We start from the raw sequence: 27,240 nt of genomic DNA on the forward strand, positions 1-27,240 counted from the left end.
CCCTTCACTATTAAATATTGTGCCTACCCCATCTTCATCTATGCCCAGTCTAACAATTAATGCATGTTGTTGTAGTTTGGATTTTTTTTCTTCCAGAGTTGCACCCTCTCTAGAAAAAACCATGTACCTGACCCTGTACTGTCTTAAATGGCTGAATTAGCTCGATTTACCTAGATGTACCTTTATTATACCTGTACACACTCAGACACTGCCTGTACACAATACGTCATGCCTATCTTTGCTTATTTTTGTTACAACTGGGGCGTTAATCGTTTTGTAAAGACCTTGCTTTGTTTTAAACAAATAAAACCATACCCACTTGTTAAATTAAATTTTACAGGTAAAAGCGGCTCAGTGGTTTCCCAATCGATGAGAAAAACACACTAAGTCTCAGCATCAGGGGCGTGTTTGGCGTCCGTGACGTCACCGAACCCGGAACCTGTCGTTTCAAAGGTTGTGAGAAGAGAGTGCAATGTAGGATGGTCAACATTGGGAGAAAAAACCTGGCGTTGTAAACATCGCAGATATAGCTAGTAGCTGTTAGTTGGCGCGATATTAATTCAGGGTTTGACTTAGTGGATGTACATAGAACAGGACGATTATGGCTTCTACAACTAGTAATATACGTAGGACGTTTGTGTTGTGTGTTGTTTTATCGTGCGTGTTTCTTGGTACGGATAGCCAGTCTCAAAATGGAACGCAACCAGTAACCGGTGACTCGGGAAATGGGAATGACCAAACGTCTATAGAAAAAGGAATGGAGGTTTTGTACGACATGACAAATGCATTTCTTGAAATTGTGCAGACAGATAAAATTACGGAGCTGCCATGGCTAAGTAAGATTTATTTATTTTATTTTTTAATTTTTAAAAAATAAATATGCCTAGGCCAACACAAAATAATTTTAGTTTCTCTTCTGTGTTTTTTGTTTTCCCATTTTTATCCTAATCTCTTTATTTTTAAGGTTTTCACTGAAAATGGTTTTGTTTTATAGGCCTCTAAGAATTAAAAACTGGCGTAAACCATTTATGAATTTCACAAAAATAAATTCAGAGGGCCTGTATCACGGGTATCCCCAAACATTAATGTCAGATATGTTATAGTAACATTACCTATCTAGGCTATGTAGGCTAACTAATATTTGTATATGGGGTTTCTGTTTGGGGGTACCTGTGGCCTGTATAGGAGATTGAAGGAGGGGGTGGGGTGCAATTTGAGTCTCTGACAATTTTTTATTTAATATTTTGGTCTGTTTTTATATAAATATATATGGCTTGTGCCTGCTCACAAGGGATTGTGTCCCCCTACAACTTTTCAGGTATACCATTTCGTTTTTGTATAAACTGTCATGAATATGTAAATGATGTCCTAAATTTATTTCGCGAACAGAATATGGACTATAAAAAAAAAGACGCATGAGTGAAGTGTGAATTAATGAAATTATAATTTTCGCCATTTTCAGACACCAGATTTCAACCAAATTTTATTGGCCAAATATGCCATGTATTGTGTTAACAGTTATGAGAATTAATTTAGTGATCAATGGCAAAACATTGCAAAAAAGAGAACACATAATAATTAAAAAAAAAAAAAAAAATGGTATCATGCATACTGTGACTCCTGACCCCCTTCCCTGCTGACCCCCTTCTCTGTTAATATAGTATGTATATAGGGCTTCTAGATTATGGTAGCCTCACTCCCATGGCTAGTGATATTCAATGTTGGGCTAGTAAATAACTACTATTGCCATTCCCGACGGCTAGTAAAGTACTTTTTTGGTCAAATGTTGCAGTTAAGTCTATTTTGTAAATATGAATATCCTGCCCCTACCCCACCCCCCAATTTTAATGTTTTTAATCTCTGTCTCCCTCTTTATGTGACATATCCGATTATTAATATTATTTAGTAAAATTGTATTAACTTAAAGTTTGGCTAGTGAATTTGTAATCGTGGCTAGTAAATTTTTTAAATTACTGATCACATGGCCAGAGCCCTCAGAAGTACCCGGTCTCCGGCGGCAAATCGCCGCCTGAAACAGCTTTTGCTGCCGCCTACTTTTCGAGTAAAATTGTTCAGTTGCTGCATTTAATGGATGGTGACTGATTTGCGCTAAGAGAGGCCATGAGAATGCATCTCAGAGTTTTGATTTTTCAAATGTTTCTTGTTTCAAATATATATACATACACACACACACACACAGTCAAACCTGCTTTTGCGGCCACCTCTTTAAGTTGGTCAACTGTCTATATGATGCCCACTCTGCAGCTCAGGTCCCCCAACGCATTTTACTATATATTTTACCTCTGTATGACAACCACCTGCTCAACGCGGCCAGTGGACACAATTTGTTTAATAAAAAAACAAAAATGAACCTGCTGTCACGGCCACAAAAGTGCATCAGAAAAATAGTTACAACAATTTTTGTAACAAATTACGAATTTAAAGCAGTTAAAACAACTGCAATTAAACATGTCAACATTAAATACTGTTGCAATTTATTTCTGATATTTGTTTCTAAAATGCCACCAAAATTTGTAATGTTGATTATAGTGACTTCAGTTGCAGAAGTGCTACATTATTTTTATTGTTTTCTGAAATATTAATTCTTTTATGTAATAGAATTAAAATTGGAGGTTAGTTAAGTATTTGTCTTTGTTTTTCTTAGTGAGATATTTTCCCATTTATATAATACATTAACAGTTCTAGCACAAGGAAAAGATGTTAGATTTTGATTAATAATTGTCAGACCTTCATATAGATGAAGGTTATCTCTCTATGACGGCCATTTTTGCCTGGTCCTTTGAGTGGCTGTCATAGACAGGTTTGACTGTATATTCATTTTAAAGTATTTTTAATATGAAAAAAAAAGAGAAGAAAATTGACAAATTGACTGAAGAATTAGTTAAGGACAGTTTTAATTACATGTAGCATCTGTCTCAGTTGGCTGGAAGATGAGCACTGGGGTGTAGATTTGAACCATGCAGTCTTTGCCATCTGAAAAATAAAGAATAGCTGAAGATCACTCTCCTGAAATGGTGTTTGCAGTATCACATGATAGTTCAAATAACATGCAATCTTGTCAATGCAGTACATGTATTGTGTTTTATTTTCATCATTCTGAACAATTTGTTTGAATGGTTTGAAATTCTACCTGGCATGACTGATGCAGAGTCATGGATTCAATGCATGTACAGACACACACACGCACACGCACATGCACATGCACACACACAGACACACAGGGTTCCACCTAGCATCTGTATAATGGGAGTCATCGTGACTCCCGGGATTTTATTTTGGGAGTCATGCATTCAAAAATAGTCATCTATTATATATTTCTTAAATGACATAATTAACTGAATAACTGTCTATATACATATAGAGCGAACTGAAAACTCGCAGCTGATATTTGTATACATGTATACTGGACATTCGACATTGTTGCTATGGTATTTAGATAAAGGGACTGGCACACTACATGTACATCAGCCACACTTGGTTTTACACTTAAGTTACGGTGTGTTAAATGTATTGAGAAGGTTGGAAACCAGTTTAACCACTCGGCTATTTTCGTTTTGAACTTCATAGTCGTTAGGTTTTTATGTATTTAAAAAAAAAAAGAGTTAAAATGTAAATCGATTGACATCGGAAATCTTTTACGTTAACCATGATGCACACAGATTTTATGTATGAGTATTTTAGGTAAATATTGTGTCAAATACGTAGGATTCCTGCGTCATGTGAAACCTTCACACACATACGCATGCACACACACACACACACACATACATACACACACAGAGAGACACACACACACATACACACACCAGTCAGTCAAAAAACAGATAGGACTGGTAGTTTCATTTTGTAATTACTCGTCCGTCAAAATTTTCACTCGCATTTGGCGAGCAGGCAAGTACTTTCTGCACCCCTGATCAGGTGAGTGCTTTTCCACAGGCCTAACACAAGAGAGAATTCATGAGAGAGAAAGGAAAGATGATATGAGATTAAAAATTTAAATCTTGTTTAAATAAAACTTTGCCATACCTGTTCGGCAATCATATATGTATACAACCTACCACAATGACATACTTTCAGTAATCTAAGAACACCTGTATATATCTGGTGACATGGTATTTTGTTAAATAAAACATGTATGCTATTACCCTGCTGACATAACATATAAAAGAATGTACTGTACATATGTGTACCAGCCTTTCATTTTGATTTACCTAATTGACGTGGCAAATTTTATCAGTGATTAAACAATAAGTGGTATGCATGAATTGTTGCATGTTTTCCACACCTTATGAAGTAATGTTTAACTGGTGGGGCTGTAATAAGGATTAATTTAAATAAGTAAAAGTATGGATTGAGTGTTACAATAGATATATGTAACATGTTACAAAATAGGTTTTTTAAAGTCCTGGACCATAAAGATAACGGTAATTAAGTGATTAATTGTAACATGAAAGTATGGACAGTTAATACATCATAACATGTACAGGCCTCTGAAAATTGCTTGTGCGTTGTTTGCATAAGCCTAGTTTTGCTTAACCGATTCTTTGATAGGGCTATAGCTCTGGGTGTGTAAATTTGTTTGCCAAATTATTTATTAAACTTCAAAAATAGCAGAAAACCACCATTATTTTCAACAAAATACCAATCTTTAGATGAAATTCTTTCGCCAAATTAAAATAAAATTCACCAGTTGTGATTAAAATTCGCAGTTGGTGAATTTGGCGAGTGCCAGTTCTAGCCCTATTTGTTTCTTGCCAAAAAATTAATGGATTATGCAAAATTAAATGGGTTGCCTCAAAATCATCTAGATTAAGCAAATGTTTCATTCTCGGAGGCCTGCATGATGTACAATATGTATTCCACACATTATGAGATCATTTTTAACTTGTGTGGTCATATATAAATATAGTTTTAAAGGCATACTGTCAAGGATTTAAGGACCTTATTTCTCCAAAATTGGATAATAAATAAAAATTACATTAATTGTTGGAAACCAAATCTAGCTATCGCATCACCGAAACTGAACCATGATGGAGAGAAATCCATGTCAACCCTCTCGGCAATTTTAGTTTTTGAATTATGGACCATTGCCATAATTCAATTATTATTACAAAAGCTACTTGTAAAGAAATCAGGTTGTGTATTTTGAGCAACATGCGTTAAAAAAACCCAAACAAATTGTTTGCTTCCAGTTTAAATGAATTACACATGTGAATCATTTAAATTGATCGAGTTAACTTCCCGACAGGACAGTCATGCGTGTAATTTGTTTTGATGAGAATTAAGTTGTATTGATTATACATGTTAATTGATAACAGGAATGTCTCTGTTGTCAATAGCCAAGAATGATTGGTGCTTTAGGCACTAAAAGTGTCCGGAGTTAAATATTGTTTACCAAGAGTCAGTGTGGCCTATTAATAATGTCAGGTTACCAGGAAGTATATTACAGCTACTTGTTATGCATGTATGTATTCGTATTATAACACTTGTATTATAACAGGTGTACCTTTATGAAAGTTAAAATATTGTTTTGTTTAATGACACCACTAGAGCACATTGATTTGTTAAATATTAATCAGCAACTAATGCATGTCAAACATTTTTGTTTTTAGAAAACCGGCTCCATTTTTCCATTTTCCCAGCAACAGATCATTTACATGCACTTTTGTATAGACACAACAGCACATGCCAATTTAAGAGTGCAGTGTCCACCCTGGAATTTTTTTTTGGTTTAGCCAATTTTCAGATATTTAGAAAATGATTAAAATGTGGCTAATTTAAGAAAAATGTTATTAACCAAAGAAAAAATGTTGTAGGCATAAAAATTAGCATTTGGCAATGAGCAGGGTAAACCCTGCAAGACATGGGAATTACGAGTTGGGTACTGGTTGGAATGGGGGGGAGGGGGGAATCAGAAATTGGGTTTACCTCAGGTGAGAGCTCTACTAGCTGACCGAGCTAGATCCGACCCTGCCTTTACAAAGGAAATGTTTTATTTAACGACACACTCAACACATTTTATTTACGGTTATATGGAAGGAAGGAAATGTTTTATTTAACTACGCACTCAACACATTTTATTTAGGTTATATGGCATCAGACATATGGTTAAGGACCACACAGATATAGAGAGAGGAAACCTGCTGTCGCCACTTCATGGGCTACATTTTTTCAACTAGCAGCAAGGGATCTTTTATATGCACCATCCCACAGACAAGATAAGTGAGTAAATGCATAAAACTAGTCTCCATCAAATAATGTGTAATCCACGAAAAAAACATAATGAACCTAAAAATGTAATACACAATAAAAATTAAAACAATTGGTACCCAAACTAATATAGGAATTATGTTCTCTATCATTTAAATTAATGACCAATTCCTCCTGCTAACTATACTAAAGGTATTTGTTGTCATACAGAGTTACATACAGTATAAATGTAATTTAGTATCACAAGAAAATTATAATAGAACAGTATTATAATTATTAGTGCAAATTAAGCGGCTTATATATAAATAAGTTTTAATTGAGCAAATTAAATTTTATTTTTTAAAAATTGGATATTCTAATATACAAAATAAACAGTTGAATTACTAAGAGTTATATACTTCAATAGTCAGAAGTGCATTTTACTTTTAAGGTCGGGCCAGGATAGACGAGCATGATTTTGTGGTGGCAGTGTTGCTTTGAACACTCGGATACGTAGAACTTAATTATTATTTGTGATAGTGCACCACGACTGGTATATCAAAGGTATGGTATGTGCTCTCCTGTCTGTGGGATGGTGCATATAAAAGATCACTTGCTACTAATGGAACAATGTAGCAGGTTTCCTCTCTAGGACTAATGTCAAAATTGCCAAATGTTTGACATCTACTAGCCTATAGTAGCCCAGTGGTAAAGTGCTTGCTCGATGTGCGGTCGGTCTGGGATCGATCCCAGTCGGTGGACCCATTGGGTTATTTCTCATTCCAGCCAGTGCATCATGACTAGTATCTCAAAGACTGTGGGATGGTGCATATAAAAGATCCCTTGGTTGCTGCTAATAAAAAAAAAGTAGCCCATGAAGTGGTGACTTAGGGTTTCCTCTCTCAATATCTATGTGGTCCCTAACCATATGTCTGACGCCATATTACCATAAATAAAATGTGTTGAGCAGCAACAATGTAATAAAACCCCATGAAAAAACAATAAAGCAACGTATGCTAAGTGCTGTAACAAGTTGTTATACAATGTGTTAGAACAAACACCTATCTGTGCAGTACAAGCACCTGTGTGATTTTTCGACCTGTAAGATATTTGTTTAACCAGGTTAGCAAGGTTAGTGGATTACACTGACTTGTTATGCCACAAGTACAAACACTGTGGATGCTAGCTGAATCGCTAGAACAAATATTGTCAATCCCTGAAGGTGAATGATGAATATAGATTTACTCATTAATTCCTGTGTAATCTCTTTATTTGCTCTATCTAGAGATAGTCAACATAACCTGCACATTTTCCGGCATACTGTATGCAAACAACCAAGTGTGGATGGATGAGGGTATTTTTTTTTTATATATAAATAACACCACTAGAGTGCATTGATTTATTTATCATCGGTAATTGGTTGTCAAATATTTTGTAATTTTTCAATCATAGTTTTAGAGGAAACCCGTTTAATTTTTCCATCAGCAACAAGGATCTTTTACATGTATATGCATTTTCCCCACAAACAGGACAGCACATACCACAGCCGTTGATATACCAGTCATAGTGCATTGGTTGGGACAGAAAAAAACCCCACAATTGGAGAGCAGGCCTATGAGAAATGGATAATTTGCATAAACTAAAATGGTTTACGCAAAATCCACCTATAGGACAATTGATACATAATCTGTTGTGCCTCAAGTGTGCACTCTACACCTGAACTTTACATGCCTCGAAGCATTGACAGTATTTGAAGAGGTACACAGTACATACATATGTATAAATACAAAGGATAATTCTAACATATAACATCTATCAGTAAATGAAAGTTTTAAAGTTTGTTTTGTTTAATGACACAACTAAACTACATTGATTTATTAATCATTGGCTGTTTGGATGTCAAGCATTTGGTAATTTTTACATATAGTCTTGGAAAGAAAAAAAGCTACATTTTCCCATCAAAGGATGCTTTATATGTACCATCCTTCAGACAGAACACCACATACCACATATCACGGTCTTTGGTATTCTCATTGTGATGCACTGGCTGGAATGAGAAGTAACCTCATGGGCCTACAGACAGGGATCTGTTTTGGACTGATCGAATGCGCATAAAGTCATATTTTTCTAGCTAAAAAATTACATACAAGTAAATGTCCAACACTGTAAATTTCATATGTTTTCTTAGCAATGAAGGGGGGGGGGGGGGGGGGGACGTAGCTCAGTGGTACAGCGCTCGCCTGATGTACCATTGATCTAGGATCGATTGCTGTCGGTGGGCCCATTGGGCTATTTCTCGTTCCAGCCAGTGCTCCACAACTGGTGTAACAAAGGTTGTGGTATGTACTATCCTGTCTGTGGGGTGGTGCATATGAAAGTTCACTTGCTGCTAACTGAAAAAGAGTAGCCCATGAAGTGGCGACAGCGGGTTTCCTCTCTCAGTATCTGTGTGGTCCTTAACAATATTATGTCTGATGCCATATAACCGTCAATAAAATGTGTTGAGTGCGTCGTTGAATAAAAAACATTTCCTTCCTTTCCTTTTCTTAGCCATAACCACACACACTGACAGAGGTCAATTCTAGACTGAATGTGCTTCAAGCAAGCTATTATCACTGGGATACATCAAACAAGATTACATGTATTAAAATTGTATAATCCTATTTTTAGCAGCCACCTGTTTTAAAAGGCCACATTTTGATGTATTCCATTAAATTCCAAATTTTGGTGGCTAGCTGCTTAATTAACACATTTGACTGTAATATCATTTTGTAACATATGTGAGTGTAACCTGATAATAGCATGGCCTTTAGTTTGTACAGTGAAACCTTTCAAAACTGGATCCTCTGTAAACCAGAATTCCCCAAAACCGGACATTTCTCACAGTCCTTTTTTAAAAATCAGTACAGAAATTAACCATTCTAAACTGGATACCTTTTAATACTGGACATTTTACTTGGTCCCGAGGGTGTCCGGTTTAGAGGGGTTTCACTGTATATGAAAAGGTTATCATTATCATTTCTCCATAATTTATATAATCAATATGTCTGCCACAATCTAGGTGTTGTAATGTGTTTGACATTATTTATTGTGATGCAATTTTCCATAACAAATTAATAGAAAACTATTTTGTCATTTACTATTTAATGAAGTGAATGTATATTAAAAAAAAAGTACTCTAAAACTAGTAAGAACAAAGCTAGGGCAAGAAAAGCAGGTACAAGTGCAGTTGGGGTAGGGTGGGGGTTTCAAGGGTTGATTTTTTTTTTTTTTTTTTAAATATATTTTCCAGGGGAAAAGACCGAACCCTCCACCCCTGAAACCTTCATTCACCAGTCTGGAACCCCCCTGATATAATTTTCTGCACACATGCCTAAAAAGACTGGCACATATACCACTCTGCAAATGTTTTACCTCCAGAATTAGATCATGCAAGGGAGTTCCAGAAATGATCATATTGGGGAGGCGGGAGACACCAAATTAATTATTAATGTGTTGCCTTGTTATTTTTGTGTTTCCATTTATATTGTTTGTGGTGCATGGGTATTATAACGGGGAAATAATTCTGCCCGTTACCCACGTTATATTAATATATATTAATTATAATCCTTATTGTGTGTTCGCTCCAGCCAGTGCACCACGACTGGTACATCAACGGCCGTGGTATGTGCTATCCTGTCTGTGGGATGGTGCATATAAAAGATCCCTTGCTGCTAATCGAAAAAGAGTAGTCCATGAAGTGGCGACAGCGGGTTTCCTCTCTCAATATCTGTGTGGTCCTTAACCATATGTCCGACACCATATGACAGTAAACAAAATATGTTGAGTGTGTTGTTAATTAATTTTAAACCATTTCTTTCCTTCCTTATTTGGTGTATTCATCTAGCTATAACTACCAATATAAACATTGTCGCCGTGATAGAGTGTTTAGGGAAAAAACTCCAACCCAACAATAGATTTTAGTAATTAAAAAAAGTGTGTTATGTAACGCTGTTCAGTACACCCACTCATCCCTTGTAATACCACATAACATTTGGACCTACACCCACCCACCCCTCGTGCATTATGTAATATTTGAATGGCCCTAGTAGGCAACAACAACATAACAAAAATTGCATATGGCACTTCTTCTGACAGCAGACATGCTGGCATGTCTTTTAAAAAAACCTTATGAATAACTGGAGTGACTTATTCATTTGTGAGGCATGAATTATTACCAATGCACTGCTTAAATTATCATTATTCCCTAGAGTGTATTAAAATAAAGCACAATTATCTGCTAATATACCAGTATATTCAAGCTGGAAAAAATTAAAGTAAGAAAACTTTGTATGATTATGGTAAGACTGTAAGAGACATTTTACTATCTATATATACTGTATCAGCTTTCTCTTATCTTTACAAGCGTTAAAGGTGGGGTTTTTGTTGGGGTTTTTATGTGGGTTTTTGTTGGGGTTTTTTTTTTTGGGGGGGGGGAGTGGGAGGGAGGGCGATTGTATGTATTTTTTTTTTTTAGGGGAGACTTGTAAGATATGACCATGACATGTACATGCAGTGAATGTACATACGTATACATGTATTTAAACATTTGGTTTTACCGTGTGTCACTATAATTAATGTATGACAGATTCTTAGATTATCGAGCTGCTTTTTAAAATGCAAAAATACCGGCCTCGGTGGTGTCGTGGTTAGGCCATTGGATCTACAGGCTGGTAGGTACTGGGTTCGGATCCCAGTCGAGGCATGGGATTTTTCATCCAGATACCCGACTCCAAGGCTCAATGGGTAGGTGCACCGACCAGTGATCCATAACTGGTTCAACAAAGGCCATGGTTTATGCTATCCTGCCTGTGGGAAGCGCAGATAAAAGATCCCTTGCTGCTAATCGGAAGAGTAGCCCATGTAGTGGCGACAGCGGGTTTCCTCTCAAAATCTGTGTGGTCCTTAACCATATGTCTGATGCCATATAACCGTAAATAAAATGTGTTGAGTGCGTCATTAAATAAAACATTTCTTTCTTTCTTTTAAAGTGCAACTGTCTAGACACTGTACATTACATGATTACATGTATGTGGATTTCACCACCAGCTGACCTTTTCTTGTCAAACGTGGTTTATTTGATCATTTTGTAGCTTTATTATTAACTAAGACACCGACAAGTAATTTTTCATGTCAAACCTGGCCTGTCCCATCTCTTAGAGGATTGGGAAGGTCTCAGTTGTTTTGAAGTTTCTCACTAACCACTAACGATTAATTTAAATATTCTCTCCTGGACATATTATATATACAGTGAAACCTCTCAAGACTGGACCCTCTGTAAACAGGAATGCCCTTAAAAACCAGATTAGAGGGATTTCACTGTACATCCCATATTCATGTAGTTGAGGTTTGTGTCCAGGGTAGTGTGTTTGAACGTGCATAGTCCTTTTGAGAAGTTCAGTTTTTCATGCTCTTAGATTTTTTTAATTTTTTTTTTATTATATAAACTAGTCTGGTATTTTTCACTGCCAATAATATGTTGAGTATGTAAGTTGATTTGTCCATTTAAATTAATTGAAATATTTGATCATTTGCAATAAATGTGTTTTCAACAGAATCAGTAATTTAACACATTGTCATAAATGTATATATATATATATAAAAATGTATATATATTATATATACATGTAGAGGATAATAAATCAGATACAAGTTAAAATCACATTTATCCCCAGTGAAAATCACATCCCCAGTGAAATTTTTTTTTCTTGTCTCAAGCTTTAGCTAAAAAAAAAGGAACATAAATTTGATAATAACTGGTACCATGTTTGTTACTCTATTTATTACCTCAGCTATATTTCTCTCTAAAAATCTGTTTATTACAAGTTTAACAATAAAAACTGAGGGTACAAACAAAAACTCTTAAAACTATCGGATGTCATTGTGTCTGTTTGCCAAATTGTGATGACATCATATTTAGTATCAGCGAAATCATTGGTTTGTAAGCTCCAAATTATTGTCCAATAATATTGTATTTTACACCAATGCATGATAATTTCTCAGTGAGAAATTTTATTTTTTATTTCCCCGGTCATGAGTCACTGCTGTGGTAATCAATATATGTATTGTGTTACTTAGAACAGGATTATTATCACATTTCTCATAAAGCCATATGGTGTTAAGTATGTGATTTCCTAAATATACATCACTAATTGCGTACTAGCAAAACAACCTGTTTACATATATACATGCATGTGTTGTAATTAATCCATCATTAAAATGTTGATGTACATAGATCAATATACATTATGAAGAATGCCTGACTGAATATTCAAGTATGTTGTTGATGTTTATATATACATGTATACTGGTGTACCAGTTACATATATAAGGCATGTACATATACATACATATACATATATATATATATATATATATATATATATATATATATATATATATATATATATATATATATATATATATATATATATATATAATGTATACATGCATGATTTGTGTGATTTTGGGGAATAAGTTGACTTTCAGTAATGAAAAAACATACAGCCCCCCCAAAAAACAAAAAAAAAAAACAAAAAAAAAAACTAGAACAAACTGGTCCTAATTTAGAATTAAAAAGTAAAAGTGACTTCTCCCTTCCCAGAAGAAAGGGGAGAAGTTTTAAAATAAAAATAGGCGAAGTGAACATTTATTGTTACGTTTCATAAAGTCCATCAAGTTCATCATGTTTCGCGTTCATTCGGAAAGGCTCAGACACTCAGTTCGAATCATAATATTTTGTTATCAAATATAAATTCCGGTAATGTAAGCAAAACAATTAAATGTTTTTATTAAAACATGATAGTGTTAAATAAATGATAATTAATATGTCATTACTACATTAAAATAAAAGTAATAAAGAGCATTTTCTGGCATTACTGGAATGAATTTAGCCCAAAATCTACAGTATACAATTAGGAGATAACCATATGGAGTTTTTAGATTTGGCATTTCTTGAAAAAAATACCTTGCTACAATCTAACTGTAGACCCTTGAATCGTTAACTTCGCCTGTTCCAATTGCTAATGACGTCACTTTCTAATGATGTCATTACCTTTCCGGGTGTTATTTTCATTTGATCTTGGAAAAAGAATGTAATTAACCAATCACAATACAGAACACACTCCAGTCAGTTTACAATCAATGCTACACATTGGTTGCTGCAAACAGCCTGGCATGTGTTGAATGATGTACAGTCTGGCCCTAAAGTAAAACCCCAGACCAACAGGGTGTTATATGAACTTTGGCACTACAAACATTGGTGTCTTGACATCTTTTGTGTTATTTTGTTTTTGAAATTCGATTGCACTTAATTTTTGCATTTACCTTAGTTTCACACTCGTGTAGTTTTCATGCTGGGGAGTTGTTAAACATTCATTCATTTAAAATTAGATCCAGAATATTATGGCAACTTCGACTTCTCACTACTGCCAATAGCTTGGCGACTTGAGCCGACTTTTGGTAAAAACAAAACCCTTCCATTTATATAGGGCCTGCACAAATTTTAATTTAAAAGCATTTTATAACCACATCTGTCATCTCCTCTTACGGTGTAGGTCTGTGTATATGGCTAACAAATGTTTACAACATTGACCCATCTAGGCAATGAGGGAAGGAAATGTTTTGTTTAACAACGCACTCAACATATTTTATTGATGCTTATATGGCGTGGGACATATAGTTAAGGACCATACAGATATTGAGAGAGGAAACTAGCTGTCGCCACTTAATGGGCTACTCTTTTCACACAATGTATGTATCTCAGTGATTTAAAAAAAAAAAAAATTGCGGACAATAGATGTTAGCTATACTATACTGGCATCCAAAAGAAACTTTACATACATATACTTTGATAAATATTGTTGCTAATCGAAAAAACACAATTTGGAAACCACCTTCCAAACACTTAGCATTATGACATTAAGATGTTGAACTTCATGATACTTTCATATCCCACCATACCGTTTGTTGGTTTTCTATAATATCTTGTAAAGTTTGTTTAGAATGTCATACATATACTTTGATAAATATTGTTGCTAATCGAAAAAAAACACAATTTGGAAACCACCTTCCAAACACTTAGCAATATGACATTAAGATGTTGAACTTCATGATACTTTCATATCCCACCATACCGTTTGTTGGTTTTCTATAATATCTTGTAAAGTTTGTTTAGAATGTCATACATATAATTTGATCAATATTGTTGCTAATCGAAAATAACCAATTCAGAAATCACATTTCAAACACTTTGTATCTATCACAAAGTGCATTGTGATGTTAATTATGATGTTGAACTTCATGATACTTTCATATCGCACCGTGCCGTGTATTGGCTTTTTTATAACAATTTCAAGTCTTGTAAAATTTCTTTTGGAAGTCAGTATATTATATGTTCTCATTTACAAAATGAAGTAGAGTGGAAGTGTATATTGTATATAAAATATACCTAGTCTTAGTAGAGCTGCATGCATTTATCTGTATTTGATCTGTTGCTTGTAATGAAAAAAATGTAGCAGGTTTCTTCCTCTGACTGTGTCAGAATTACCAAATGTTTGACATCCAATTAATAGCTCATAGTCAGTTATTTAAAATCAATGTTTTCTATAGATTCTACAGGGAACACCTTTTTTTCATACTATGGAATTTACCACAAGTTACTACATACAAGCCGATTGTTTTGTAACTTCCACACAAAAATAATATTTTGTTTTGTTATTTCCAAAACAATTTTACTTTTCTTCTTACGTCAAGCCAGACTGAAATTATTAACAAAAAACACTTTTGTAGAAGGATGGGACGGACTATAGTTCATAAAAATAAACTCGAATGTAAATGCACATTACTGAGTTTATAGGGCCGACGACATTTTCCATTCGTAAACACAGAGCCGTTCCAAGCAATTTTCCTCGGAACGGAATTGTGGTCGAAATAGCGACTACCATCACCTTTTCCCACCCTAATCGTGTAGTGTGATCTTTTTCGAGCATATGCAGACTAAGAAATACTTACTTTGAAACGATCTTCACTTTGAATTAAAGGAAAAACGACAGATTGTACGACTTGGGTTTAGAACGCGCGGTGCATTATGGGAGGAAAATGAAACTTGGAACAATCTTGTATGTGGAAAAGGATCGGTGAAGTAATTTCTCGTAGTCAGTTATTTAATGAACTTTAACTTATACTTTACAATGGTTACTCTGTAGAGGTATTTTCACATTAATATTACAACATATGTAACCTTGGTGCGACATATTTTGTAAGTTCATCATTCCATCTTTCAAGTTATAACCAAGCTGTATCTAGTTAATTTTAAGTGAGTACTTATGGGCAATGAGGACATAAACGTGTGTATTCATGGTGTTCTTCCTAGTTCGAAAAACATCAGTGGATAGAATTACCTTAGTACACCTCAGTCATTTTAAAAGAAACAAATATTGTGCAAAGTAGATGTTTGTCACGGGGATTCTATAATACCCGTAACTGAATAAAACACGATTGTCCAAATATCTCTCCTAACTGTATATCTATTAGATCTCTCTGTAACGGTCAGTTCAAAACCGCTTTGGCTTGTCTAGGTATGATCAGAGATACGATCTTATATAAGTATATATAATTATAGAATGTTTAGTTCACTAGAAAACACAACAAAAACACAATACACTTTGGAATCTGTATTAACCTACGCTGACAAATGTACAGCCGTAGTAGTTAATTAATAACAACAACAATAACAACCCAGAACTGTTCACTTAATTAGTTAATCTCTAGGAGTCTAGTTCACACAATATGCGAATCACTTCACCGTGACACAACACCCACACGTGTGATAATTGAGAAACGCTTCCAGGAGAAGTTAATTAATAAAGGAATTACCACTCTATTCCTAACTGGTTAATTTTTAATTAACCCTTACTACTCGTTCAGTAACGTGTGATAATTGAGAAACGCTGCCAGGAGAACTTAATTAATAAAGGAATTACCACTCTATTCCTAACTGGTTAATTTTTAATTAACCCTTAACTACTCATTCAGTAACCTTGTAACACAGAATTAATACTGGTACCTATCACAATAAAGACAATAACCTACAGTTTACCTAGGTCTTCTAGGATGACTGGCTAAGCTTTATATTACCAAATACTCGTATAATGTTAGAACAAAAAGTCTACGATTTACTTCGTCAGATGACCGAAGACACTGTCTAAAGAATATTGGTATAATACAGTATTAAAATATTTAAAGTCACATCAATCACATCAAGGTTATACACAGAGCAGAAATAAAAATATTTACCAAAGTCCAACGGACTATGTTCCCTGGGAGCCGTCCTTTTTCGTTCTGATCATAACTCTAAAACTCTAGCTATCGCGGCACCGAATCTTATCATCTGATATTTCCACCGCGACCAAGCGGTATTTTTTTCCTCAGATCGTCAGACTTAATGTCGCCAGTTCGCTAGAGATTCCACGGTCGCGTGGAGGTATTACGTAACTACTGGCCACATGGTTCCGCACCTGGGCTGGGTGTGTATTAGACGACCATCGCGCAGAAGTATTACGTAACAAGTTGCCCACCTAGCTAAGTGCATTTGGAACTGCACACAGCCTTCTAAAACAATTAATATCGCCACAGGCGAAAACAAAAATTAAGAGCATGTACCGTCACAATGTTAGTAATACTATTATACGTTCTCACATTTACAAAATGAAGTAGAGCGGAAATGTATGTACATGAAATGTACGGTACCTATTGTCCTTCCCATTAGTGAATGTCATTTTATTATTGTGGAACAGTAAAGTACACTTGCAATGAACATGCTTAGAACAAACTACTATATAGAATGAACTGATCGTAAAGTCCTGTTTTATCTCCCTATACATTAATAACCAAATTATGCAAACATGTCCAACGAACTACTGCTATAACTATCATGGTCCCTTCACATTCATTATAAGAGTACAAACATGTACTTCGCTTTATTTACAATAAGTTATTTATTTCTGAATTGATTGTTTTCTAAATTGCATTATAGTATTTGTTTTTGTTATTTCCAAATCAAACTGAAATTATTTACAAAAAAACAATGTTCATGGAGGCTAGGAGGGACTATATAGAGCTACATGTATTTGTATTTGCATTGTTGCTTCTGCAAGTTTTATAATAATTTTCGATTTCGCCAGTAACACATATTTGACATATTAACCACCAATACACACACTATAGGAAGAAACCTGACAGCACACCCTTTCTCTAATGTTCTGGTTAAATACATAAGTGCTGACGGGTTTCTTTCTGTAATGTGTGTATTAGTGACTAATATGTCAAATATTTGTTATTTGGCCAACTCGAAAATGATCAATGTAACAGTATTTAATGTCAAGCATAGAGTTATTGGTGTATCAAAGCAGGAATCTTGACCTACCTGGTGGTAGGCAGCAATTTCATGTTTTCGCTATATCTCTGGCGGAGAGAGTGATCATGACCGTCCAAATGTCCATCTAGGTCTCGAACGGCAGGGTACTCAGGCTACAGAGTCAAAGTAGTTTGAATTAAAAACAAGTTATATTAAAAAGGATCACAAATCGAACACCCATACAAAACACACACACACACACACACACACACACACACACACACACACACACACAGATACACAGACACACACAAAGGGAGAGGGAGGGAAAACGGGAGAGGGAGTTTTTGTACAGCACATTTAATATTTGAAATACCTTCTTTGAAATTAGTATTGAAATGTTCTCTTTTGTTATGATTTAAAACCTTTAAAATGAGTCTGTTATTTGCTGTTGATATTGTCTTGGAAGTGTAGATAATATATTCTCCATGATTTTATTGCTCTAAATAATATATATCTTAATATTGCACATTTGACATGTAGTTACAAAGGTTGCTGGATCGAGTTTCTTCATAGTGTGGCCGGGTGAACAAGGTAAATACTTAAGTTAAGTCTAAACACAAATGCTCGGGCATACTAAAGAACTTAGCCTCACCTAAAATAGCCTCTATTGATCAACAATATCTTCCTGGTTTGAAACATTACCAGGATTGAATGACTAATATTCATTAATTTAAAGGGACAGACCCTAGTTTTTAAACATGCACTACGGCATATTTTTCACTATTAAATACAGGTGTATTCTGGCTATAAATTTATTTATTTTCATATTTTTCATATTTTATTTCCATTTGAATCAATGCTGCACAGCTGGTGTATCAAAGGTTGTACGTATAGTACATGTATATCGGTTGTCCTTTCTATATGAATGAGCATAGGATCCCTTTCTCTTGAAACATTTTAAACAATCCTTTTCTTTGTTGGTATGCAGGAGGTGGGTGTATGACACACATGTATAGCACAGTGGTATAAAGTGCTCTTCTGATCCACATCAGTCTTAAGACTGATCCGTGCCAGTGGGCCCATTTGGCTATTTCACGTTCCAACCAGTGCTTCGCAACAACCGGTACAACAAAGTCCATGATATGTACTATCTTAATTGTCTGTGATATGCTGCATACATTGTGTAAAAGATCACTTTGTGACCAAAGTGGGTTTCCTTTCTCATCCGTGTGGCTATTAACCATATGTCCGACATCATGTAACCATAAATAAATGTGTGTTCAGTGCATTGTTAAATGGAACATTATCTCTTTCCTGGGATGGGATTTAGCTTGGTGATTGTGTGCACACCTGAGGTGTCATTTGTCATTTGACAGGTGGGCCATTATCAAAGGCTAAGGTATGTACTGTATGTACTCTCCCATCTATGGATATTCAAAAGGTGTGTTTTTGATATGAGCTACAATTTGGCAAAATTACTCAAATACATGTAGCTCATTTCTTTTCAATGAATCAAAATTACATTATGAAAACTGTGCAAATTGTTATATTTATTTATTACCCATATGGGCTCAAATATACGGGGTAATATTTTTTCGATCTCTGCACAGTGTGCAGATTGCTTCTACAGTCACTGATTGGCTGGCTTTAAAAAGACAAGATTTGATTGGCAATTACATACTGCCGGGACTACGTTTTGTTCATTCATGATTCCATTTATCGGTCAAACTATTACTACCAACTTCAAATATTTTTATACGATACGAACATTTACGGAATTAAAAATCAAATTATATGTACAAATGTTTAAAAATATTTTTATTTTATTATTTTTACTGGGTTTTTTGGGGAACTATTCTTTGGTGGATACTGTTGGGTGTGCACCGGTAATGGCGTGTATGAATACATTGTTATGGCTGGTAGAGCTTGTTAGTTGTTACAGCAGCGAGAACGTAAATATACTTTTAAAATCGTTAAAGATTGACAATGGGTAATAAAGAGAATAACCAACTCACTACGAGGAATTACGGATTATCTGTCCCTCGTGAATTAATGCTGTAAAACCCTCGCCAGAGGCTCGGGTTTACAACATTAATTCACTCGGGACAGATAATCCGTAATTCCTCGTAGCTCGTTAGTTATTCTCTAAATACATACAAAATTCAATAGTACCACAAATGCCCCTGCCCACTACCGACCCTGGTCGGGTTGCTGGTGCTCTCATGCACTTGCCAGCACAGGAGGTCCCTCCTCCCACCCAGCCCAAACCCTTTCCTGTCCTAACAGAGGTGCCGACATCTGTGCCCATATGACAGGTGTGTGCTGCAACAGCTTGTTGTTCTGCATGCAGTGCATGTTAAACCCTATTACCTGACCTGTGTTTTTGCTGGGATTACCCTGTGGCTCCAGCAGGTTCCCTCTCTTTCTCAAAATAACCACACGTTAGACACCAAATAGGTGTAGTTTAAAATATACTGAGGTGGTGTTAAGCAAACAACTGGTATATCAAAGACTATGGTATCATATAGGATCGAATCTCCTTGGTGGACCCATTGGATTTTGTTCTTATCCCACCCAGTGTTTCTGCCAGAAAGAAACTTTTGGGTATGGCGCTATGAAATTGAATGCAGCCACAGTCAACAGGGGGTAAGGGGGGCCTCCCCAACAAAGAAAATGGGTTACATTTAGGGTTAGGGTTAAGAAAATCATGCAATAATGATAAGAATCATTAATTTTGTCAAAATGTTAACTTAAATAAATAATAATTTGGGTATGGCGCCAAACCCGTTTTACCCTCTTGCAGAAACCCTGCCACCCAATGCCCCAATTCCAAAGCCCCAACTAGTGCCCCACGGTTACTATATCAAAGGCCATATAGTATGTCTATGGGAAAGTACATATTAAAGATCCCTAATGGAAAAAAAGTGACACGTGTTTCCTCTAAAGACTTTCGGTTGAATTTACGAAACCTAGTTTTCTAGTAGGCGGGACGTAGCAAAGTGATAAAGTGCTCACTTGATGTGCATTCGGTCTAGGATCGATCCCCATCAGTGGAGCCATTGAACTATTTCTTGTTCCAGCCATTGCTCCACAACTGGTGTAGCAACGGCCGTGGTATGTACTATATTGTCTGTGGGATGGTGCATATAAAAGATCCCTTGCTGCTAATCAAAAAGAGTAGCCCATGAAGTGGTGACAGCGGGTTTCCTCTCTCAGTATATGTGTGGTCCTTAACCATATGTATGACTCCATATAACCGTAAATAAAATGTGTTGAGTGCGTCATTAAATAAAACATTTCCTTCCTTCCTATTTTTCTAATACATGTGTGAAAGTAGAAATATTTACAATGCTTAAATCAGGGAACATTTTGTTTTCAAAATCTTGATTAGCGATATATCTAGTCAATTGAAAACTGGAATTCCTTCAAAACCGGACATTTTAAAATATATGTACAGAAGAGAACCTCTCTAAACTGGATACCTCTTAAAACCAGCCTTTTTACTTGGTCCCATTGGTGTCCAGTTTAGAGGAGTTTCACTGTATAATATAACACACATTCCTTTGTTTTCCTTCCTTGTGTTATAAGGTTTGAGTTGTATTGATTTAAGACAAGGCTCCCCACCTGGCTGTGTACACGATACATGTAGGGCGTGTACACTGTGTATGGTGCTCCATTGGTCTGGTTGACTCAAATAGGTGACTATTACTCATGCTGCTAGAATGAACAATAGTCCAGTACAAAGAAGACTGATACGCTGAATGGTTTTCAAGTTGAACGGGTCACATGAGGGGATTCACCATCAATGATATACCAAAATGTAGAAATTAAGCTGTGGGTTGTTTGAAAGGAATGTAAAGGATGTTCTTTTAGGATAGAGTTTTGGGTGGGTGTTTGTTTTTCTGCAGTTAACCGTAGTGGATTTGTGGCCACAATAGTGGCGCATGTACTCCTATACATGTATGCTAGTGTAAGCATTTGCATTTGCTTGGAATTAGATTTTTTTTTTTTTAAGTTTGCCTCCATCCATCCATCCATCCATCCTATCATATACTGCACTCATTCTAATTTGTTTTCGTGTCAAAGACAGTGTGTACTCTGAGTACATGTATGTGTATTAAAGGACTAAATCTGGCCATATGCAGGGCGAGAGTTGACACCTGTGCCCATGACAGGCCAGCGCTACAATAGCTTGTTCTGAATGTTCAAGTTAAATACTATGTACTGTCCTGTACATGCATGCTCTCCCTGTTTTGACAAGGGCCTACATGTAGCTTGATGTAAACAAATATGATAGCAATATTAATTAACCTGTGTTTGTATTACCCCAGAGGGCAAATGATTGGCACTACACGTTGTGGTACCTATATGTATGCAAGGTGAATGTGGAGGTGAAATTAATCAAAGTAATTGAGGTTGGTGAAGCTGAAAGCATCGGTGCCTGGTTACCTGTGCACAGCTAGCCTGCCATCTGGATCAATTTCAGTGATGAATATTTATAAAGGGCTGGAAATGGTGGCATATTATTTATGTATATATCATGATATGTTCCAGATAGAATAGCTTAATTTAAACCATTGTCTTTGATATACTAATCGTGGAATATGAAGTATTGCATAAAACATGTATGTCATGTGGCAATTAATAATTTTTAATGAAATACATGTATGGGGAAGGAAAGGAAATGTTTTATTTAACGATGCACTCAACACATTTTATTTACGGTTATATGGCATCAGACATATGGTTAAGGACCACACAGATATTGAGAGAGAAAACCTGCTGTTGCCACTTCATGGGCTACTCTTTTTCGATTAGCAGCAAGGGATCTTTTATAATGCACCATCCCACAGACAGGATAACACATACCACAGTCTTTGATATACCAGTCGTGGTGCACTGGCTGGAGCGAAAACATAGCCCAATGAGCCCACTGACAGGGATCGATCCCATACCGACCGCACATCAGACAGATGCTTTACCACTGGACTACGTCTAGCCCATGTAAGAGAAAGAGTCTCTCAGAGTGATAATTTTGTTACAGGTGTCCAGAGATTATTTTTTATGGAGGGATTGTTTGAGGATTGTAAAGCACCCACCAGATGTACGGTTGGTGGGCCCATTGGGCTATTTCTCATTCCAGCCAGTGCATCACGACTGGTATATCAAAGGCTATCGTATGTGCTATCATTTCTATGGGCTGTTGCATATAAGAGATCCCTTGCTACTAATGAAAAAAATGTAGCGGGTTTCCTGTCTAAGACTATGTCAAAATTACCAAATATTTGACATCCATAATAAATCAATGTGCTCTAGTGGTGGTGTTAAACAAAATAAATCTTTTTAAAATGTAAATTCCTCTTTGATCTTTGATCTGTAGCAATAATCAGGGCTTCTAGAATTTTTATAAAATCCACTACACCTGGGATCAGTGATTTAAAACAATTACTAGCCACGATTAAAAATTCACTATAGCCCTACTTTACTTTCAAGTTAATACAATTATACTAATTAATAGTAATAATTGGATATTTCACCTAAAGAGGGAGATAGAGCTTTAAAAACTAACACTGGAGAGTTGGGGTTGGGGCAGAATGTTCATATTTACAAAATAGACTTACATGTAACTGCAACATTTGACCCCAAAAATTCACTAGTCGTTGGGCATGGCAACAGTAATTATTTACTAGCCCAACATTGAATATCACTAGCCATGGGAGTGGGGCTACCATAATCTAGAATCCCTGCAATAATCCATTATTAAACAAGTCCGTATGTACCTTTCTGTTTATATTTCTCTACATTTTATTAAACAAGTCCATATGTCCCTTTCTGTTTATATTTCTCTACATATATACTGAACAAAAAAAGAAACTTCCGATTTGTACATATAGTATTTGTTGTGTTAAAGAATTCATTGTGTAATGAAATTATATAGGTAGTATTAGCCTTGAGCTGTATTATCAGGATTCATGAATTTTATCAATTATTTTTGCACTGTTAATCGTCGACAACGTGAAATTCAATTTGCACATGCATGCATGGTTCGACATGTCCTGTGTAGTATTTGGTCAATTTTTTTTACTTGTCTTACTGACATTGTTGTCAAGTGAACGAAAACGCTTCAAAAATTTGTAAAAAAATTAAATTTTTTTACATTGTAGCATTTTTAGTATCCCAAGAATACCCAATAATTTACGCGAACGGGCGATTGCCATGCTTGATGCTGGCATGTCGACAGAAGACTTTGCAAGGCATGTTGGGAGTTCTAGTCGAGCGATACGAAATCTTCGCGTTAGAAACGACAGGAAGCACCAACGACTTGCCACCTCATGGACGTCCGCGTGTTACAACATGTGGTCAAAACCGCTATATCATGAACACGCATTTGCGCAATCGATTCTAAACTGCCACTGCTACTGCTGATAACACACCTGGGCTTCACAATAACCGAATCAGTGGGCAAACTGTTCGTAATCGTCTGCGGGAGAATGGCTTACATGCACGACGTCCTTACGTCGGATGCGTTTTAACGCAACGTCATCGTCTAAATCGTCTTAATTGGGCGTGTGTACACACTCGTTGGATACGGCGACGTTGGAATACCGTTCTTTTTTCGGATGAATCTCGATTTTCTTTACAACGTGTTGATGGCAGGGTGCGCGTCTACCGTTGGAGAAATGAACGCTATGCTGACTGTTGTGTTTTTGAACGAGATCGTTTCGGGGGTGGGGGTTCTGTCATGGTCTGGGCAGCCATTGTCCATGGTTATCGTTCCACCACTAGTCGTCATTGATGGCAATTTAAATGCTCAACGTTACCGCGATGACATTCTCGCTCATCACGTCATTCCTCTGTTCCATAACAAAGCCAACATCTCGATTTTTCAGCATGATAATGCCACCTCTCATACAGCTAGAGACACTGTAAATTTTCTTAGGACAAATAACATTGATTTCATTGATGACTGGCCCACCAAAAGTCCTGATCTCAACCCCATCGAGCATGCCTGGGATAGTCTGGACAGACGATTGAGGCGTCGTTCCAACCCACCCACTAACGTCAACGAACTTCGTCAAGCGTTCATTCAGGAATGGATCAATATTCCACAGGCAGAAATCAACACTTTAGTCAATTCTATGCGCCTGCGATGCACTGCAGTGGTCAATTCAAGAGGTGGTCATACCAGTTATTAAGTGGGTGTTTTTATTTTTAACCCCTACCACACTTGGTCAAAATTTCTCCCAGTTTCTGTTAACCTATGGCCATGATTTTTGCACCAAACGATGCATCATGGAACACTCTTTAAACGCATATATAACAATTATTCCCCCGGTTTGTTTTCATCAAGTTATGTTCAAGCAAAGTTAGCGGAAGTTTCTTATTTTGTTCGGTATATATTACCAGTGAATAATCTTTTTATTTACTTATGCATGCTACATACATGTATGTACATGCACCTACCACATTAAATATATTATATATCGTGTGGACTAGTATTATCTGTTTTATTACTTCGACTATAACTAAGAACGTCACTGTAATTGTAAGGTATGACCGACTTATCAGCAGCTATTATGGAGAACCTGATAGTCAAGTCTTAACAAAGTTAAGTACTATAAATCTTCAGAAAGAATGCTGTTATCGTAAAATAAAATCTTTTGAAGGGATGCTAGTACATGTAGTTATCTTGCAATAAAGGTTCACATGGAGAAAGAAAATTGACCTGTCGGCTTTTTAAATTTTAACAACCCACATGATAGAAATATCTGTCTACGATGGTACAGTTGTGGTTAGTCCTGCTTGGTGGGTTTCTGTACATTGTTTGGCTCTGCATGTTCACATTTAATGTTATTACATATCTTCAGTGAAGCTTGCAACAGCAATATTCTATTGACCCATGTATAAAAGATACCGGTATATTGGATAGAAATATTTTGATCTTGTTGACCATCTAAATGTTATACTGAGGGGATTAGATCCGATAGACCAATCTTGAAACTAAAAATGTTAGCTATATTTTACAAGTACCAGGTAACCCCCCTCCCCCCCCCCCCCCCCCACATCTACCATCTCTTTTCTACATGACTCGTGTTTATTTTAAAGCAAAAATCCCAGTTCAGTATACAGATAAATCGAAATACAAGATGTGTTTATCATTCTTTCAGTTTTTTTTAATAGTATTTGTCATCATCTTGTGGAAAGATAAATTTATATAGGCCTATACCACCTGTTTACAAATCCATTTCATGCAGCTGTATTTAATAAATATTATTTTTAAAAAAAGAAGCGTGTTACAGTTCTGGTGGTGCATGCATGCAGCAATGGCCAATGTAGTGTCAACTTGAACATTTAGCTGTATTTAAAGTTTAATTCTGCAAAATTCTTGTTCTTAGAGCTATTCCAGAATAGGGGCAGGACGTAGTCCATTGGTAAAGCATTCGCTTGATGTGCAGTCGGTCTGGGATTGATCCCCATCAGTGGGCCCATTGGGCTATTTTTCTTTCCAGCCAGTGCACCAAGACTGGTATATCAAAGGCCGTGGTTTAACAACACCACTAGAGCACATTAATTTATTAATCATCAGCTATTGGATGTCAAACATTTGGTTATTTTGACATAGTATTAGAGAGGAAACCTGCTACATTTTCCCATTATAGTAGCAAGGGATATTTTATATGCACTATCCTACAGACAGGATAGCACATATCACAGCCTTTGAAGTACCAGTTGTGGTGCACTGGCTGGAACGAGAAATAGCCCAATGGGCCCATGACGGATTGATTCTAGACCAACCGTGCATTATAGGCGAGTGCTTTACCAATGAGCTACATCACGCCCCACCAAGGGGGTTTGATCCTTCGATCATGCACCATAGGTGAGTGCTGTACCAACTGAGCTAAATACCATGATGTGCAGTGGATCCATGAACAACCCTTAAATATACAGTCGTCTCTGGTGTAATATGCATTGGCACACAGCACTCAGTATTTTGCATATATACATGTGTATTCATGTTCAGGAAGTTGTCGTGTTGTGAGTGTTTTATAGAGAATTAAATTTCAATTTCCCTTTTCAATGGTTAATTAATCCTTAAATGGAAATCAAGTATAAACATTGATATTGTTAAGTGTACAGTTACATGTAAATCAATGTTCGAAATAAGCACTTGTCCGTTTGTCCTGACAAGTGAAAATCTGCTCGGACAAGCAAAATGTACCTAAATAGTTGTCCAGTGAACGAGTAAAACTTTTCAATGCAGTTTAATTCTGAGCTATCAAAAATACAGTCCTTGTACTTTAACAAAACAAAACATTTATTTGGACAAGTGAAAACATTGCTGGATTGGTAGATTTTTCGATGTACTTGTTTGGTGGACAAATGAAAATTCTGCTTATTTCTATCGCTGTAAATGTTATTAGAATTACAAAAAACGCATGCATTCTACTTAGGAGATAACCATATGAAGTTTTTAGATTTGCGGGTGTTATTGTCTATTCCCGCAAATGTCACAAGTCAAAATGAAAGTGACATCAAAAACATTGCTACAGGATTGGTAGATTTTTCGATGTAGACCCTTGAATCATCAACTTCGTCTGTGGACAAATGCTAAAATTCTAATGCTTAGCTTT

General features: G+C 36.1%; 1 protein-coding gene across 5 annotated transcripts in view; it reads left to right on the forward strand.

The window, feature by feature from the left end:
* Positions 1 to 438: 438 nt before the first annotated feature.
* Positions 439 to 27,240, forward strand: part of LOC121380166 (prominin-1-like) — a 105,146-nt gene continuing 78,344 nt past the window's right edge. For 2 of the 5 annotated variants that reach the window (XM_041508964.1, XM_041508963.1), the window contains exon 1: positions 443 to 836. In XM_041508964.1, coding sequence (XP_041364898.1) covers positions 602 to 836 — 235 coding nt within the window. In that variant the 5' untranslated portion in view covers positions 443 to 601. Of the gene's footprint in view, positions 837 to 27,240 lie in introns of all 5 variants that reach the window. The other 3 variants (XM_041508965.1, XM_041508962.1, XM_041508961.1) reach the window with 3 other exon arrangements.

The sequence above is a fragment of the Gigantopelta aegis genome, chromosome 8 (genome assembly GCF_016097555.1).
Source record: "Gigantopelta aegis isolate Gae_Host chromosome 8, Gae_host_genome, whole genome shotgun sequence".
In the NCBI taxonomy this organism is placed as follows: domain Eukaryota; kingdom Metazoa; phylum Mollusca; class Gastropoda; order Neomphalida; family Peltospiridae; genus Gigantopelta; species Gigantopelta aegis.